General features: G+C 33.9%; 1 protein-coding gene across 1 annotated transcript in view; it reads right to left on the bottom strand.

The window, feature by feature from the left end:
- LOC128675191 (MOXD1 homolog 1-like) overlaps positions 1 to 18,082 on the bottom strand; it is a 44,630-nt gene that overhangs the window by 18,739 nt on the left and 7,809 nt on the right. The window contains exon 2 of the mRNA XM_053754434.1: positions 1,506 to 1,978. Coding sequence (XP_053610409.1) covers positions 1,506 to 1,937 — 432 coding nt within the window. The 5' untranslated portion in view covers positions 1,938 to 1,978. The remainder of the gene's footprint in view (positions 1 to 1,505; positions 1,979 to 18,082) is intronic.

Genomic DNA, 18,082 nt, shown 5'->3' with positions numbered 1-18,082 from the left:
ACCATTAAAATTATTTGTCTACATCTGAAACGTGCAATGCTAATGCAGTCGAGGTCTGCATACCAAGAACCCGAGACATTTAAATTCGCTTACAATCTAACATCTAGAAATTTCTCGAAGAATTGCATATGCAAATTGAATCTGCGGTTAGGAGTGCACAATACAGCCGACTAAACTAAACCCCGATTGTAGGTTTACAGCTTAGGTAGTTAAACTAAGAAAACTAAAACAAGTATAAATATGTATTTCCCTGAATGAAATAAATACTGCAAATTATGGCAAATTCAATGTAAACTCAAACATCTAGGAAATAAAGAGGAATCAAACGTTTCGTCACATACTTTCGTTTGAATTTAGGTAATCTACTCCTTAGAAATACACTTGTGTGGCAGAATAATAACATACGAGAAGTTACATCTCCTTGATGATAAGTTTTTCCCAATATTCAAGGCGCGGTTTCTCAATACTTATTAACTGCCGACACGTGTTTTTGCATCGTTCTTTGACGCACAATAATACAACTGTATCAAATTCTGTGCACCCACGGTTCGAAATTTATAAAATTTTCTTAGGATCAAAAACATTCTTTCACCGACCATTTCCTTACCACAGATAAAAAGTCTCACCTAATGAGACCACCACAGAATAGTAAATTGTTCTGTGATTGTACGCAATTATGTCTCAAAACAAGACTATGGTGTTCGTTACGGTTCGGTACTTGGACGTTGACATGTCTATCTAAAACCGCAGGACCGCAAGGCCCTTGTGGCCTAGGTATTAAGGATGGAAGTCGTTTCAAATATTCAGCGGATACTTGAGAAAAAATGATATTGTTAGCGTCAATTGTATTGTCACTATTGTCAGAAGGTAGAGGGAACGTGAATATTTAGATCAGATTATATGAAAAGTAACTAACAGGAACCAACAGCAGGATATATAATAGTACGACTAGAAGGAATTCTCGTCGATAACGCATGTGTCATAATTATTTTCAAAAATTCTGTACTATCTAACAAACACTGTTACTACTATCTAATAAACACTGTTACTAAATACACGAAAGAATTACGAAGGGTCTTATTCGTAAATTCCCTCAATAGCAATCTCTAGAGGCGAATACGTGTCGGTATGCCGTTGGTGAAATTGCTGCCCGACAAATTATAACGCTTTTAATTAAATAATAAATTAGGGAGACCGAACATGAACGAGGCAAGAAATTTGAACGCCTCATGTGTTTTCTCGTAAGGTAATACCTACTTGAACCCCTTTATCTTAAATTTAAAAGTGTTCCTAACACCATTTATCACATCCTATACAACTAACAATGGCGAATATGTTTAACATTTTGCTACCAGCGATAAAAGTCAGGGCCGCACGTTTGAAGGTCGGATAACGGATAGAGGACGTGAAGAGAAAAAAACTACAAACATAATTCGGAGAAAAAAGCAAAACATGCGACACTGGCGTGAGAACAACGCAACAGATGCAATCTCTGTAAAACTCACCAAAATTTGAGCTCTCTCGTTCCTGTCGTCGACCCAGGCGACTACCAAGTCGGCGCCTCTCATATTACTCGCCGAATTAAACCCTAGACCGACGTAACCAGTGGTTCTCGCTTCCAGCCTAAAAGTCACTCCCGAGTTCGAACTAATCCATTTCAACACAAAATCGCCATTTTCGTCCAAACTCTCCGTGTGCGTCCAATTCAAACGAGATTCAAATGCGTTCGAATCGAACACGTCTCGCCGATGTCGCACTCTGTATTGATCAACTATCCGACTAGTCTTTTCGTTTTTTAATTCTGTAAACTTTTGCGAATTGTGTTCGTGTTTTGATGATAGCGGTAGCTCGTTTGGCAAAATGTGTTGTTTTAATTTTGGCAGTTTTGCATCGCAAAGCAGAATGGCGCTTAAAGCCAAGACCGTTTGTAGGTGCATTTTGAAGATTCTAGTGACGTTTTCTCATTCCTTTTGTTAATCTGAAACAAGGAGAAAATACAGTTAATTCTATAACATAGTAACACGTGAAGTTTACATGTACCACATATACAATACATGTACAATAAATAATTTAAAGTAGTTTTAAGGGATTATTGACTACGCCATAAACCAAATGTCATGAGGCCACAATATTAAACGAGAACTGGTTCACCAGGATGTACAGAAACAGGTACTATTTCCGGCATCACCCCTGCCTAGAGTAATATTAGTCCAAATTCTTTAATTTATCTGTCTTAAATCCGTATATGACGTTCCAGGGTTACCTTATTGGACGATTTTTAATTACGCCATATTTGTTATTTGGTTCTCGAAAACTATTCAGTTCAAATGTGTATCGTGTAATATACATGTACTTGCAGACGTGTGCTAACTTTGTTTTAATACAAGAGGCCCGTCCCGGCTTCGTTAAAGTAAAAACTTAATAACTTTTACACCTAAACCTTCTTCAGGAATCACTATCTATTGGTGAACACCGCATGTAAATACATGTCCAGGGATTTACATATAAATCCGTGTAGTATTTTTGAGTCTATCGCGAACAAACAGACAGACAGATGAAGCAGAAGACTTCGTTTTATAATATGTAAAAATTATAGAAATGTGGCTTTAGGCATATCATAAAAACATGACAACTCTATGATTTGTATTTAAATAAACACCTATATTGGACAAATTTAAAAGGTGATATCCATATATTTAATCTCATTAGCATACTCGTCATAGTTAGGCGCCATTATAGACATGAGTCACCACTCACCTCGCCTCGTAAAATGTTAGCAACTAATAAAATTTCCTTATTATGTGATATTAAACAAGCTACAATAATATAACAATCTTTTGTCTATATAAGTATATAACTTGGAGTTTAACTTATTGTTGACTAGCTGCGCCCCGAGGCTTTATCTATACTATTATTATAAAGAGGTAAGCGTTTGTGAATTTGTATGTTTGAGGCGGGTAATCTCAGAAACTACTATTTTAAAAATTATTTCACCATTTGAAAGACACATTATCCAAGATTTCTATAGGCTATATTTTATCTCAAAATTCCCACAGGAGCGACGCCCCGGGCAACATCTAGTTTATAATATAAGTAGGATTTGTCGTGTGGGTTACATGTTTTGCGAAGCACACTACACAAGTAAAATAGTTTCTAATTAAAGATTATTTCTTCAACTTTGAATGTTATTTTGTACATCACTTATTATCACATGTTGTTTATCATTCAAGTCAAAACATTACAATGATTGTTTTGTATAGAGATAGTAGGAAGGGTGGAGAATGACCATCAGTCTCACTAGACATCAGGCTACTTTTTACCGTAACCGAAATCGCGATCACCAGCTAGTAATACTATCTATCTTGATGCACCGTAATAAAAACGGCAAAATACACTGAAAACCACTTATTCTCTGAGTGTTTCGAACGAAGACAATCAGTCGTTCTCACATAAGGCATAATTTTAATTAATCCGCTAACAACAACCTAAGGAAGTATGAAAAACGTGAGAAATTCGGGTTGAGCAAAAACTTGACATCTTGCAAAAAATAACGAGAGCTCGCACAAATATTATTTTTTGTTGCTTCTTGCATGTTTCAGAAGTCGTGTACTTAAGTCATTCCATAACGCATAATTAATTCTAAGTGTGGCAGTGTTTACTTGTTAGTTTTTCTTTATAATAATAATAAAAAATGATATATGCAATACATCCTATGGCTAAAAAGCAATCAACCTCAATACAAAAAGGAAAAAATAATTAAGAAGGTATTTCACAATTTTAACAGTCTTGTGTCAGTGCAGTCAATACAAAAGTCCTCGACAATTCTATAATTTCTATATTTTTCCCATCTATCTTTTTTTTTTTTATGTGCCGGTCGAATGTTTTAGTATATCTGTGAATAAATCATACGGCTCTCTTTGCGTTACAAGATTGAAGAAGAGCGACATCTTTTGCATAATAAAGTTCAAGGAAAATTTTACTGTTTATTGAGGAAGGACGCTAAGAGTAGGTACTTGAATAAAGGGAAAGTTGTATTTCATTCATGTATAAGTAATAGTAGTAAATAATCATAATATATCTGATGATAGAAGGGGTCATGTTAAATTAAACGTCAATGGGAGCGGTCAAACCAATACTGTTTATTTCTATTTTCTCTACACTACTTGTTTATATTAAGTTATAGGGCTGTGGCTCAGACACAGCTCGAAGCGTAATATAACAACAATAACTCAGACTCAAGTCTAATATATATACAATCTAATCTAATGTTAAAAATTTAAAAAGTAGCGGGGGAAGTGTAGAGGATACAGGAATAGAAAAACAGACCATGGGCTTAGACTCTATGGAGTCAGGGAGGATACCGGGATAACGCTCAGATGAGAGCGACTATTGAGAATTGAAGAAGAAAAATATATACCTACCACGATTCTTCTATTTACTTTGTTCTTTTGACCAGTGATGCTTAGTGAATATTAAAAATAAGTATAGGTACTTTTTACTATCACGTCAACTAGTTTGCCAACTAGGCCAAAAATGAATATGAACAACCAACATTTTCACAAAAATCTCCTCTCAAAATGTCATAGACGATTATGATATATAATATCTCGCCTATATAACCGAGTAAAAAATCGCAAACAAATAAATATGATGAATAACATTTTTAAACATATCCAAATTTTAATTTTTTAAACGTATCCTAATATTGGTGATCGAAGCTCCATTACACTCAGCCATATTAGAAATAGAACGGAAAGACAAACAGCCACAAAAACTACCAATTGCGGCCTCGCCCGGCGAAACAAGATCATTATCCACTTATTGGAAGGAAGTCCAAACTACTCCAATACTCGTTATAAACAAATGGTGTATTTTAAAGACCTTTCTTGACTGAATTGCCGGCCGTTAGGTGTAAACACCCCTTACTTGTTAATATTATATCGACTTTTGCAGACCAATCAAAATATGTTTTAAATGTCCTCAAAATAATATGCCTTCATTGAATCGTTTCATTGGACTGTTTAAACTTGTTTCTAGAGAATCAAGGTTATATATTCTCTAGCAAAAATGCAAACATTGATTTGTCTGTAAGTGATGATATGAAACAAAAATATATAAAAACTGTGGACATTAACTCCTTGAGACGGTTTAAAAAAATTAAGTTATTATAATTGACATTATACCCGATGATGACAGTCACAAAAAAACAAATCCTATAGGGCTATCCACATGAGAAATAAATAAAGAAAATAAAAGATGTGCAAAAAACATAACTTGGAAAAGCCTTTAACACTTTTCTGTATCTATTTTATTCGTAATTCTATCTAAACGAGCCCTTTGGCCTAAATCCATGAAATTTAATAAGAAACGAATTCATATTTTGTAAATTGACGACGAAAAGTTTCATGTCTTATCATTCGCATCTTTCAATATTATAAGTAAATCTCGGCTGTGGTTCCCGCCTCAATTTCGTACAAATGGGGTTTTTATCGACGGCTAATTCATCGAATTATTCAAAATTCTGAATGACATGTCCACAAGTCCGACTCACGGAGTGGGTCAAAGTGACAATGACATGAAACAGTATGGTTTTAAGAAAACATCGTATGGGGATATCAGAAACAGAACATAGTAAAACGGAAAATCGTGAATGACCACCAAGGGATAGATATAGAGCTATTGAGACTCCTGCAGACAGTAAATAATATTTAGTTCAGGCACAATATGTCACATAATTTACTTGGCAACTAAGGTAATAAGACATGCTTCAGTACGTAACACAGAAAACGAATACGTTACAGCTAATTGACTTGCTATTTGCATAGATGTGCTAATTAATCAAGCCACGCACGAGCAACTTCCATCAGATAAACCTATAAAAAGCTCCTTGAATACTTTCTGAAGCTTCCTCAAAGTTTTTTATGATGGTTACCGTTGTTTTATTAATTTAAGCTAGGTTTAGAGTACTTCCCAAAATCAGAACCTGTTTTATCTACGAATTATAGAATATCACCAATGAAAATCAGTGAAAAATATTTGGGAAAAATCACTACTTCAATAAGACATCTCGGTATCGAACAATAATATTTCTATAACCAATAAGGCAGACGATATTTACGCCCAAAATACAAAGAAAACAAATGACCGTGGTGTAGAAACCAACTATGTTTTTGTAAGAAAAAGCCTTACGTTCAGTGAAACCCAATACGGAGTTGTTGATACAGATACGCGGCGATATCACAATACATTACAATGCCGGTCGTTTTCTAAAATTTACTTTTTTAGATTATAGATAATGATAATCTTCAATATAAAAACAGAATAGAATATATGAGGCTGGGACTGATAATGATTGACGAAGCGGTTAGAAATCGCAATGAAGTTAAAAGGTAAACAAATGATTTCAATCATCTTTTGTCAAGGGGAAAGAAACTATCAAGAACAAAATACTAATTCCTGAAGATGGTTTTGAAATTGAGAGATATTGATATAATGTGATAAATAATGTAGAAAAGGGACACTGACTCATAGCAGTAAAATATAATCAAATCCAACTAATATTAAAAATGTAAGTCCGCCGTTTGTGTTTATTACGCTTTTACAGCTAAGCTTCTTGGTCGGTTTTGATGACATTTGGAATATAGTTAACTATTCGGAGTCAAACATAGGCTACCGCGAGTGGCTACGGGCAATAGTAATATTCTATACATCAAGTACATTCGTATATTACATTTTAAAACTTTATTCTCATGGATTCACACGAGACTAAATTTTAATAAGTGTTGCAGATTTGGCTAACCGTTAGTCGATTGAAAATTTGTTACGCAGACAATCATCGACATATGTGTCTGAAACGATTAAGTTTTTTTTAGGATACAGTACTGGTGGAACCTTAGAGGATTTTGAATTCATATAATCTGCGTCTAAAAGATATGGTTCGATAAAGATGAAAAAAATCTGAAAGAACGAAGACTCACAGCAAATAATCCCGTTAATAATGTTTATACTACTAACACTGAAGATACAAAGAACACAAATATTATGCAACTATATCAGTGTGAGAACGACGTTAAATTTAGATGTCAGTATCATACATTTCACTGGAAATTGATGAGTCTGATGAATTTTAATACTGTCCCACGATCGCTCTACTACAGTGTATGTTGCTATAGATGAATATTAGCAAATGTCTTAGTGTTATTTGTTTATTGCAACAGTTATTTAACAATTTTTACTGCAACTACTGAGCCTATCTGCCTACCATTACATCAACGAATTCTCCTCGGTTCTAGTCGCAAACCAATACCAAAATGTTAGGTCCGTGGTTCTAGCCTTCCAGTATTATAAGTTCTAAAAAGTCCCAATTTTGACGTTCTTGAACATTCTCTTTTTGTTTAGTAGATAATTGCAATCAAAAAATATATATAGCTATAATTTTCATAAATATTAATTTTTATTCAGAGATATTTCATGCTTAATCTTATTCCCAGAAGTAATCCAATTTGGGGATACAGTCGCCAAAACAGTAATCAATGAACGACGCTGAATGGACCGAATAGCAAATAAAATCTAATTGCTCCATAAAATAGAACGATGTCTGGCTTTTTTTGTTTGTTTATTTAAAACCGATCCTCGATTACTTCTTTTTTTTTAAGCAGAATTCAACTAGAACTCATTCCTTGGTCGATATCGAAAAATGTTGGAGAATACATAATGAATAAATGCCTTCGAGCCAAACCTTTTGACTCACATTTCACTTTGACTTTATTACTTTCGAACACACTACAACACAGCATAAATAAACAATATGCATTGCATTGCAGTGTCTGTGATTTAAAAAAATATCTGTGTAAGTATACAAAATTCTTGTAATTCTACACGTGATGTATTTAATAATTAAATCGAGACTAATTGGAAACTGTGTGAATAACAGAAACAATTGGAGATTAAATCGATTGACAATACTAATCGGATCACCAACGCCATAATTAATATCACGTATCTCTGTAATTAATCTGAAACAATTAAAATTGGTGTAATATGACATCAACTTTCATTATTTAAAGATAACATTAATTAAATAACAGGAAAACTACCACAATTGGTAGCTTAGTCTTACCTCAGAAGTAATCAAAATATTTTTTCAGTTTTCTTGTAAAAGGGATATAGCAATATACTTGAGACTAAAGTGCGCGTTCCCCAAAGTTCACGACTTAAAATAGTTAAACATATCACAGCAAATATTGACAATCCATAAAATAATAACGTTTGGTTACCATCCGGCCCCACGGCACAACTCATACACGTGAGCAAGTTAAGCTATCATATTGTTATCAAAGATCACGAATATTAAGGTATATAGCGATACGCATGACATAACATATACATTTTTGATAATTAAAAAGAAAAAATAACGAACATCTCTCATCGCACCGCGTATCTTCGGTAATAACCCAATAATCTCAATTAGTTCCAATCCAATGTTTCCGATTTACTGCCACGGCTCACGCAAACAAAAGATCTGATCTATTTAAAGTACAAAGAGAGTTTGAAAATATCGATCATATAATCAAAGGAAGTAAAGTAAAACTTTGCACTGATTGTAGTTGTATAGTAACTGTTGTTGATAATACGTCAGGGCCAATCAAAGAAGCATTTAATTGTGAAGAGATCCAGGTATACAGGATCAAAGGCCTGCACCTGTATAATCACGAACTGACATTCCAAGTATTCCCCTATTGCAAATTCGTTCTCAGATCCACGAAATTGATTGGATCTAGCGTATTCCGAGGCTGCTTATCTGATGGATTAATGATTATGTTTATTACAGAAGCTATTTATAAAACTGATGGAGAAAATGTTTAAATTCCAGAGAATGTTAATTTTACTTTAGAATCCGAAGTAAATTTACGACATAACAAACTGTAGTATGCAATAGTACACAAAGAATTCGAATTTATTTCAATTATAAAACGGTCGATTCTTATTACGAGTGCAATCTGATTCAGACACGCTAAAAGTCGTTCAACAAAATTGTTACCAAAATTAGGACAAGAGGTAAATGTTTGAACTACAAAAGCAGTAGCATAAATACATACGTAATAAAACGGTTAAAATTGTAAAGAGCAACAGTTGCAATTAAGTATGTTTAAGAAGTGAACGAACAGGGTAAGTATGAAAGTCCCATTTAGTAAGATGACAACAAGTGCTTCGCTCATTCAAGTATTCATGAGCATGGACAAAATGGTGAGTACGTAATGGAGAGCAGTGTACGTAATATGGAAGGAACTGATTTGAAGATACACTTCTGTTTGAAACCGAACAAAAAAAATCATTTAAATTAATAAATAACTTCTAGGTTATGACAAGTTACATCAACAACCGAAGCCGATGCGAATGCATTAAGACATCAGAAAAACATTCGCACTAGCACGCCGAAGACTGTTACGAAAGAACCCGTGGACCGTGAACATTCCGCCGGCCGAGTGGGCGTGAGCAAACTGGAACACAAAAACGTCAACAATGCTTTATCTGTAGCCTTTCTCCGGATAACAGAAGAAGGTATTAGTGTTATGGACAGTAACATTTGTTTCTGGAAAATATAGCTAACTTATACATCCGTTAATAGTAGAGCTATCTAAGATATGAAGCTTGCCTTGCGGTACATAATCCAAATACCTAAAACCTGGTAATATTTTGGCACGCGTCTAGTCTGAGGTGTTAAATTTTGAAATTCACAGAAGGCACCCTACGAAACCCAAAATGATGGCAATATTTGTGGGAATAAAAAACTGAACGCAGGCTTGAATTTGAAGAGCCCCCACAGTAATAAAACTATAGTAGCAATGCTAGAAAAAACTTTTTACAACCAAACTTAGCAATAAGTGCCCCATGAATAAGTCCTTCAGAAGACAATAAGCCCAAACTCCTATTGATATATGGTCTATTGTTAGTCTGGAACGTAACACCGCTCCTTTTGTTTATTGTTGAATGGGATCCAATCCATAGTAAGATGACTAAGGATCTTGTGTAACACAAAACAAAGTTTTGGGTGTTCTGTTTAATTTATAAGCCATATATGACCTAACTATCGATTGCAAAGTAGTGTAGGTAGAAATATTTCCTTTATATGACAAGGCATGACTGCAACTTTAAAGTCATAATAAAAAGGACAAATCTATATCGTATACCTATATTTTATGATAAGCGAGAAAAGTAGTACAAATTAAGTAAATAACGAACAAGCTGCATTTCAATCCATGACTTTTGTGTTATCGATCGCTTTATTTTATTCCTCCCCTTTGAAATCAGCTTTACTTACAAAGATACTGTCGTAACAGCTGTATTTCTTATTCTTATCAACACAACAGCTGTTCTGCTTTAAAAGAAGAAGGCGACAATATAAAAAACGTAACGTTGGGGGGGACCATGAAAAAATTACAAAAGAAAACAGACAATCATATTGTTCACTGTTAGTTAATGGTAACGACACCCCAAATATCAATTACCTACCTCATCTTTTGTCAGCTGCGACGTACTACAGTCAAAGATAGGTATATAATGTTTACTGTTTTAATATATTATTTCGGTTTATGAAAATTGGGGTGGCTTGTAAATAACAAAACATACTTGGAGAATTAAACTTTGATGAAATGCGTTGTAACATTCGTTAAGAATAAACGCTTTGCGAGTAGAAATAGCAATTTCTTAAAACATTTTCAATTCAAACTTCAAAGCTCACAACTCATCTTTTGATTCAGAACCTCGCAAAGCGCATCTGACAGGTAACAAAAGATCGAATAAAAATCTAACTGCTAGTGAATATCGAACCGAAAGATTGTGCTTCAAAATACTATAACTTCTGAAAATCAACGCAAAACCGTTGTCGGCTTCTGGATTCCGTTTGAAAAAAGAACATCGATTGAGCACGCGGCAGCTGCTGGCGTGCTTCTAATCCCCATGATGGAGGAACCGTTAATGACTTGAGGTTCCGTAGCAAAACGGCCACAATTCCGTAATTAACACTAGAGCACGCCACTCTACCACGACGGCCTTGTTTCCCATTCGACTCGCTGGGGTATAGTAAATCGTTTATCACATTATAGAAAATCTCGGGGTTAATGGGCAGGTGAACCTGGAATTCAATGCCGTTAAAAAGCCATTTCAGAAAACATAAATTTCTTTATGCTTAAATGAATGCTAAATCTAAATGGAGAGATAAATCAGAAAAGCAATTCGTAATTCTACTTTTCATCCAAAGAAGCTAAATTATTGTGCAAAAGACTTAGTCAACCCTGTGAAGTTAGCAGCTTATCAAATGTGAAAATATCAAATCAGCATTCGGAAAGTCGAGATTCGAAATTGGAACGAAAAATACAAAAGATAATGAACATCAAATAGTCATTTTCGATTTAAAAAGGATTTGGAAATGGAACGAAAGAGTCATTAAATACAGAATATTCTTATTTGCTTAATCTGAAATCTTATTCCACCTTATTTAGAATCAGACTTTACTATAATCTCCCTAGAGGACGAATACAATGTTGATTGTATCTACAATTTGCCAGACAAAAGTTATTTGGCATTGCTAAACTATGTAAATATAAAGTTAACTTCAGTTATGAGTAGTGTGAACGTATTTATTATAGTTTACAAGAAATTTATTGAAAAGCCCATTGTATCTCGTTTGACTTGATGATAGAAATACTTTTGCTAGACGTGTGGTCCATCCATACTAGGTACCATAAAAATATGATCATTTTCCGCTTAAGCTATTACAATCAATTCTTTCGTCGGTCTCATCTACACGTTTATGATTATAGCACTGTATGTATATCTCTGACTGGTTTTAGTTTGACTCATAATATAGAAGCTGATGAATATCGACTAGGGATGTTATGGTTATGAAATTTCGGATACGGATTGGATACGGATATAAAAATAATTATAATACCGGATATTAAATGATTTCGGATTAGCCGTAAGTTTCGGATAGTTTCAAATATGAATATTAGATTTAGGTATAACGAATTTAAAAAGTTAAATACAAATAGATAATAAAATTAACTCGGAGATCATTATTTCTCAGGTAATACAATCAGTTGAGTAAATATTATAGATATTTAGTAAATTTTGAGTGTTACTTCACTGCGTAACAAATCGTTATTCAGTCTCATTTCAACTCGGCCTGTATCTGAAATCATCCAACATTTTTATATCGGATTCAGTTACGGTTACGGATAGATTTATATCGGATATCCGATAGTTTTGGTTATGGTTACCGAGCACCTTAACATTACTAATATCTTACCGAGAGGATGTTCTCAGGGTTTTTGTGCACATATCTAATGCAAATGTTTTAGTCTGTCGGTCGGTCGGCCCACGTCTATTACTAGTTTTTGTTGCACTTTGGACTGAAATTAATAACAATTGAGGTGATTAATCATGTTAAATATTTAGGATCTTTATTTGAAGTATTCATTTGTAAATGAGGGATCAGGAAGCAATGTTTCTGAACAAATCTCGTTGATATCTCGATCACCTCATCTATATATGACATCGTATAGGGCCTAACTAAATTTAATAAAATTTACTAATATACTACGTCAAATATTTTTGTGTCGATAAGCGATATGACTCTGTCTACTTATTTGGTATTTAGTTTAATGATTTGTATGACGGCTATGTATGACTAAAATTGTAGCAATACCTATCACTATGACTAAGTTCGGTAGTAATGTGAATCAGTGAGAAATAGTCTTTTTATACTTATTTCAACGAAAACCAGCAGGCATGACTAAGATATTATATATCGAATACAGATTACTCTTTTACAAAGAAAACGTGAGAAAAACTGAAGATTTTAATGGAAGCGTGTGAAAACTGATATCGTTGGAGATTGCAATGAAAAAACTAAGAGAGTCGATCGAGAAACCTCTCAATGTCGGAATCGTCTTTGTTCCGTCAATCGCACACAAAAAGCAATACTGGATTCGAGAGATAACGGCTAGCACAAATTGAGGAATATTCCCAAATCTAAAGGCTTTCCCCGCGGCAATTTATGAAAATCTCGCCATATATCGTGTAATAGTTTATGCTGTGGTGATATATTGTGTCCCTAAATACTTATGAACCTAGCATTAAAGGAGAAGTAAAGATAATACTTATTAAAACAACATCTATTTGTTGGATCACATACAAAACCAGAATTATGTTGAAAGTCCACTGTGTAAGTAATATGATTTTGAAAATTGCTTGTTTTTTGTAAATTAATCACCGAAGTGTACGGAATGGACGCAAAAAGGACATGATATTAATTAGGTAATTCCAAAATATCAAGTATCACTATTCCCAGACCCAAAGCCCAATGGAGCAAGTTTTGCTAAAATTGAACCGGTTCTCTTTACGCGACTGAGATTTCTTAAGACCAAAAATAAATTAAAACAAACTTAACACGACCAGACCACAGTTGATATACAAAAGTTCGTCATGTAACTGAAATTACAACATAAAGCGAACAATTTACAGCTCCGTTTCCAACAACCAGAAACTTTAACCGTTGCAACATATTGTAAGGGAAACGATCCATTCATTGTTACTATTGTAGATCCGACGACGCAAGATGAACTTTCGAACAAAGAAATTTAAGTTCAAATTTGTAAGTCAAACTGGAACACACATAAGATATTCTTCTTAAAATGAACACGGGGACGGACGTTGAAAAAAAGGGGCACGACGGGAACGCACCTGTCAGTAGTGTTGCCAGTTTTTGAAGAGAACTGGTGAATGGAGACCAAGTACAATGCCTGTTTGAATTTCGAATTTCAATTCGGAAACTCTTGTGGCCATTTACTTTCGCTAGAGACGCAAATTGACAATTTGATTGAAGTCAAACCGACTTGACCGTTAGCGGTGGGAATGACGTGATTTTAGGGTTAAGTGTTGCCCGTCATGCAATATTTCAGTAAAAGCTAAGAAAATACGGTTATGAAATTGGAATGATAAATCTCTTCCGAATTGAAGGTTGATTTCAAAGTATTCACTTCTGTAATTAATAAATTCGTTATTGTAAAAATACTCTAGCTGCACTAATTGATTAAATCAACTTGCTGGTTTTAGTAAAAAACATTCTCCTTATTCACATGTAAAATCATATTTATGTTAAAAAGACAAGACTCAGATGTGTGAAAGATATTCTTGACATCATTTTAGCTTTGAGCCAAGATTACGCCAGCGCGATTTGCCCCCGAGTTCGGTATTAAAATGACATTTGTGTGAACTCTGACTGGAGACACTTTCGTCAATTTACACCCTTGCATTAATGTCTGCTCCTTCGTAAATATCGTGTGAATTGATCGTCGATATTTCAGAATAAGCGCCATAAGTACGCCTAGTAGATAACACTTGAAGAATTTAAGGATGAAAAAATAACTATTTGCGTAAATATTCATTAAATGTCAACTCTAAATGGTGAATCTTTTAGCATTGATAGATTAGAAAGATTGTCTCTTCATTGGACAATTTACAAAAACAAATTTGATGAATATGTATACCCAAGAAGGATCTTAAAATGTCATGAACAATTTGTCAAGTTTTGTATGAATACTTATGAAGCAACTGGACACGTGGTTACTTTCTCGGCTGAAGCAGCTTTGAATTGATTAACACGAGCAATAGCCAGTGTGTGTTAAAAAAATTCGCCGAAATGGACAAAATTATGCCAGTAAGTCACGTAAGCTATAAATTTTAATAAACTAGACAAGCCACGGGGCCTGAATTGTCAATGTCATTCACATAGAGTTACGTCATAACCAGACCAATGACAGATCAGTCAACAAACTCCTGCGGACCATTCATTCGCCCACGAACAAATCGCTTTAGTAATTGGAACTCTATATTCATCAAAATAGGGGTTATTAAACATTAGAATAAGTAAGTTTTGTGAGAGAATTCATGCATATTTAACATACAAATAAAAAAGCAAAGTGATGTTAGCATGCATAAAAATTACTTTCTACCTTAATCTACAGGAGATTGAAATAGAGAACAAGATACAAATCTATGTATAAATATAGAAGTAGTAGAGGTTGTTTAGAACCACCACCGATGTGATTAGAATAAATTATCAATCGTATAAGTAATATTTCTTATACACAGCCACAACAATGAGGAATGTTTAGAATATCCAAAATTTCACAAATTCTTACGGGAGCGAAGCTGCGGATTGTTTTCAAATTGTTTTCAAGTTAAAATTAAATGCATTTATTGCAAAGGCTTTCTCGAATTTGCCTTATGCCTATTTGGACCGATTTCAGTAAAATTTTCAAATCACGGCATTCAGTCTTCCGACTCTATTGCCCGCATCTGCCACCACTTGATTTTCTCACAAATTCTAGCCCAATTCTGTCGTATTCTGCAGGCGTGTCGCGTATTTGCATGATGGTTACCTCAATACGTGTGTTATGTAATCTGTTTTGAGGGTCTGTTTGTTAGGATCATCCCCTGATACACTAAAGAAAATATTGAAGGTCATTGTTGATTGATTATTGATGGAGATGTCGACTATAGTTTGTTAGAAGACCATTTGTTATCAAGTCAAGACGATCAATCGATATTACTTGTATCGGTTTCTTGAATTAGTTTACACTTGTTTTGAATACCTAATTAATTAATACAGAGTTAAATAATCATTTTGTGAATTCCACCTTCTTCTAGTTATTCATAAATAATATATGCTTATATGCATAAGGAAAGTAAAGAACATTTTGTCAAAATTATTATTCATAATATATGATACTAATAAACAAAACGAATAATAGAATAATGATGAAAATGATAATAAACGAACATTAATAATAAATAAAACAAACAAAATAGATGAACATCGCAATGAAACTGATCATTACTCATAACCGAAAGAAGAATTATACATTTCATTAGCTCGTCTCGAATCGGTACAAAAAATACCGACGATTTAACTCGGCTCTGGCCAGTTGGAAGCCGAGTGATCATTAAATTCAGTAATCATTCATCATCAACAGTGATTTGACCAGCAGTTAGCCTGCCACAAGGCAAAGCTCCCGAGGTAGTTTAAGAGGAAAAAATAAATTCGACCTTGTGCGAGATTAAATTTAATAAGAACGGGGTCCGTATACTAAAAACTTTATTAAAATTGATATAAAGCCAACAAATAAATCAAACAATAAAAGATCGCATTTCAAAATTACTTACATATTTACAAATTTTGTAATTTTTAATTTAATTAGGTATTTCAGGCGACAAGTAACATTATATTTATTTTGATATCTAGGTGTTTTATATACGTAGGCCCATAAACAGAGTTAACAGCGATTAAATTGTATAAAATGAGAAAAACCAAAAGTTGATTTAAACTTCTTTAATTTTAAAATAGTCTAAAAACGTTAAAGGATCCCTAAACCCAGACTGGTACGTTCCATTTTATCCAATAAAAGGACTGGTTCGGTACATTGAAAATTAGAAGCGAAATTGAGATAATCAAAATGAATTGCTTTAAGCCATATAAACTACACGTATACATAGTTCATATGGCTTATTATTATTTTCATTAAAATTGTTCAAATTATATGTCATTCTTGAAGACATATATTGGACCTGCATTTCTTTTCGATATTCGTAGTGAGTTTAAGTAAGTAGTGTAAGGCTAAAAAAATTTGACTTCCATTTAGAGATTTTTAAAATATTCAGTACTTACCAAATCCTCGGCTCTTGAAGACTAACGTGCAGAAGATCCAAAAAGAGGCAAAGATTTAATGACGAAACGAAAACAAAGGGAAGAAAGGGAAGAAAATGGAGTTAATTCCTTTTCAAACGAAAATAATGCAAAATGCCAAAACTTTCGTGATGAGGTATAATCGTTCTCATTATACAATGCTTAAACATTACGGTCGCGTGCTAGAAATATTCAAAAATCAGACTCGAGAGTTTTGCATAATTTGGACTGGCGTGCCCTTTGGCAAAACCGGTAGGACGGTAGCCAGATTTTTTTTAAATTTTCTCTTTGAACGTATGTATGTAGAGGATATCCGGTGTATAAGTTTAGCAGACATAAGTGTAGACAAGTTCGAACAATAATAACATATTAGTAATGTCTATCTGACTTGGATTTAAATAGGTATTGCGTTTATAGCTTAACATCCATCCGTCTAGTTATAATATAGTTAAAATAATGTTATTATAAACTATTCTCAAGAAATTTTCTATCCAAAATAGTGAAAGACGCATTGAAATCTGTAGCGTGGGGGTTATTTATAAATCCATGTATATTTTTGGATATAAGCATACGATAGATTTGGAAGACGATTACCTAAATAGGTAAGAGAGATACTCTTGAACTCGTCCAGAATCAAACATACATCTTAAAATGTTTTATGAATTCAACCTTTGCAGGGCAACGCGTCTGGTGACTCCAAATTATAAATGTAAGTCTCTTGAGTTGCTTTACGTTTGAATAATGCATTGCATTATCTCATTCGGTCATTGACGTGATTGCACGTATGCAGTGGAGTGGATCCACATCTGCAAATATTGTTTTATTGTTTCAAATTTATGTTTGAATAACCCGAAAATACTACTTAAGGTAAACAATTTCATTTATTTCGCTTGAGGTTTTTTGAAGAATACTATGAATTAAAAGCATTTAATAATAAGTTTAAAATGTTCATGGCGGAAACATAATGTAATGGATTGAATGGATTAAAACTGTATCAAGCATGGAACACTTTATTACATGTGATCTCGGAGCAGTTACGATTTTTACCGTTTAAAATGTTTCCACTCAGGAAACATTACCAGTTTCTCAGCTACAGGGTCTACCGACAAAACTTAATTGCCTGTAATGTAACTTACACCTAAATTAATTAAATGTAGATGGAGGCTTCGGAAATAGGTGAAGACCAAAGAATGCAATAAACCAAAACAAATTTGTGGCATCGATACGATATTAGGTAGGATCGACTCCCAAAATTGGTAAGATTTTTGAAGAGGATGCATTTGCGAACGTTGGATAGTTAGGATATATTATATAAAAAGCGGGACACAAACA

This window comes from Plodia interpunctella, chromosome 14 (assembly GCF_027563975.2).
Source record: "Plodia interpunctella isolate USDA-ARS_2022_Savannah chromosome 14, ilPloInte3.2, whole genome shotgun sequence".
NCBI classification, from domain to species: Eukaryota; Metazoa; Arthropoda; class Insecta; order Lepidoptera; family Pyralidae; genus Plodia; species Plodia interpunctella.
The sequence above is the reverse complement of the archived record's forward strand: the minus strand, read 5'-3'. Positions and strand labels throughout refer to the sequence as shown.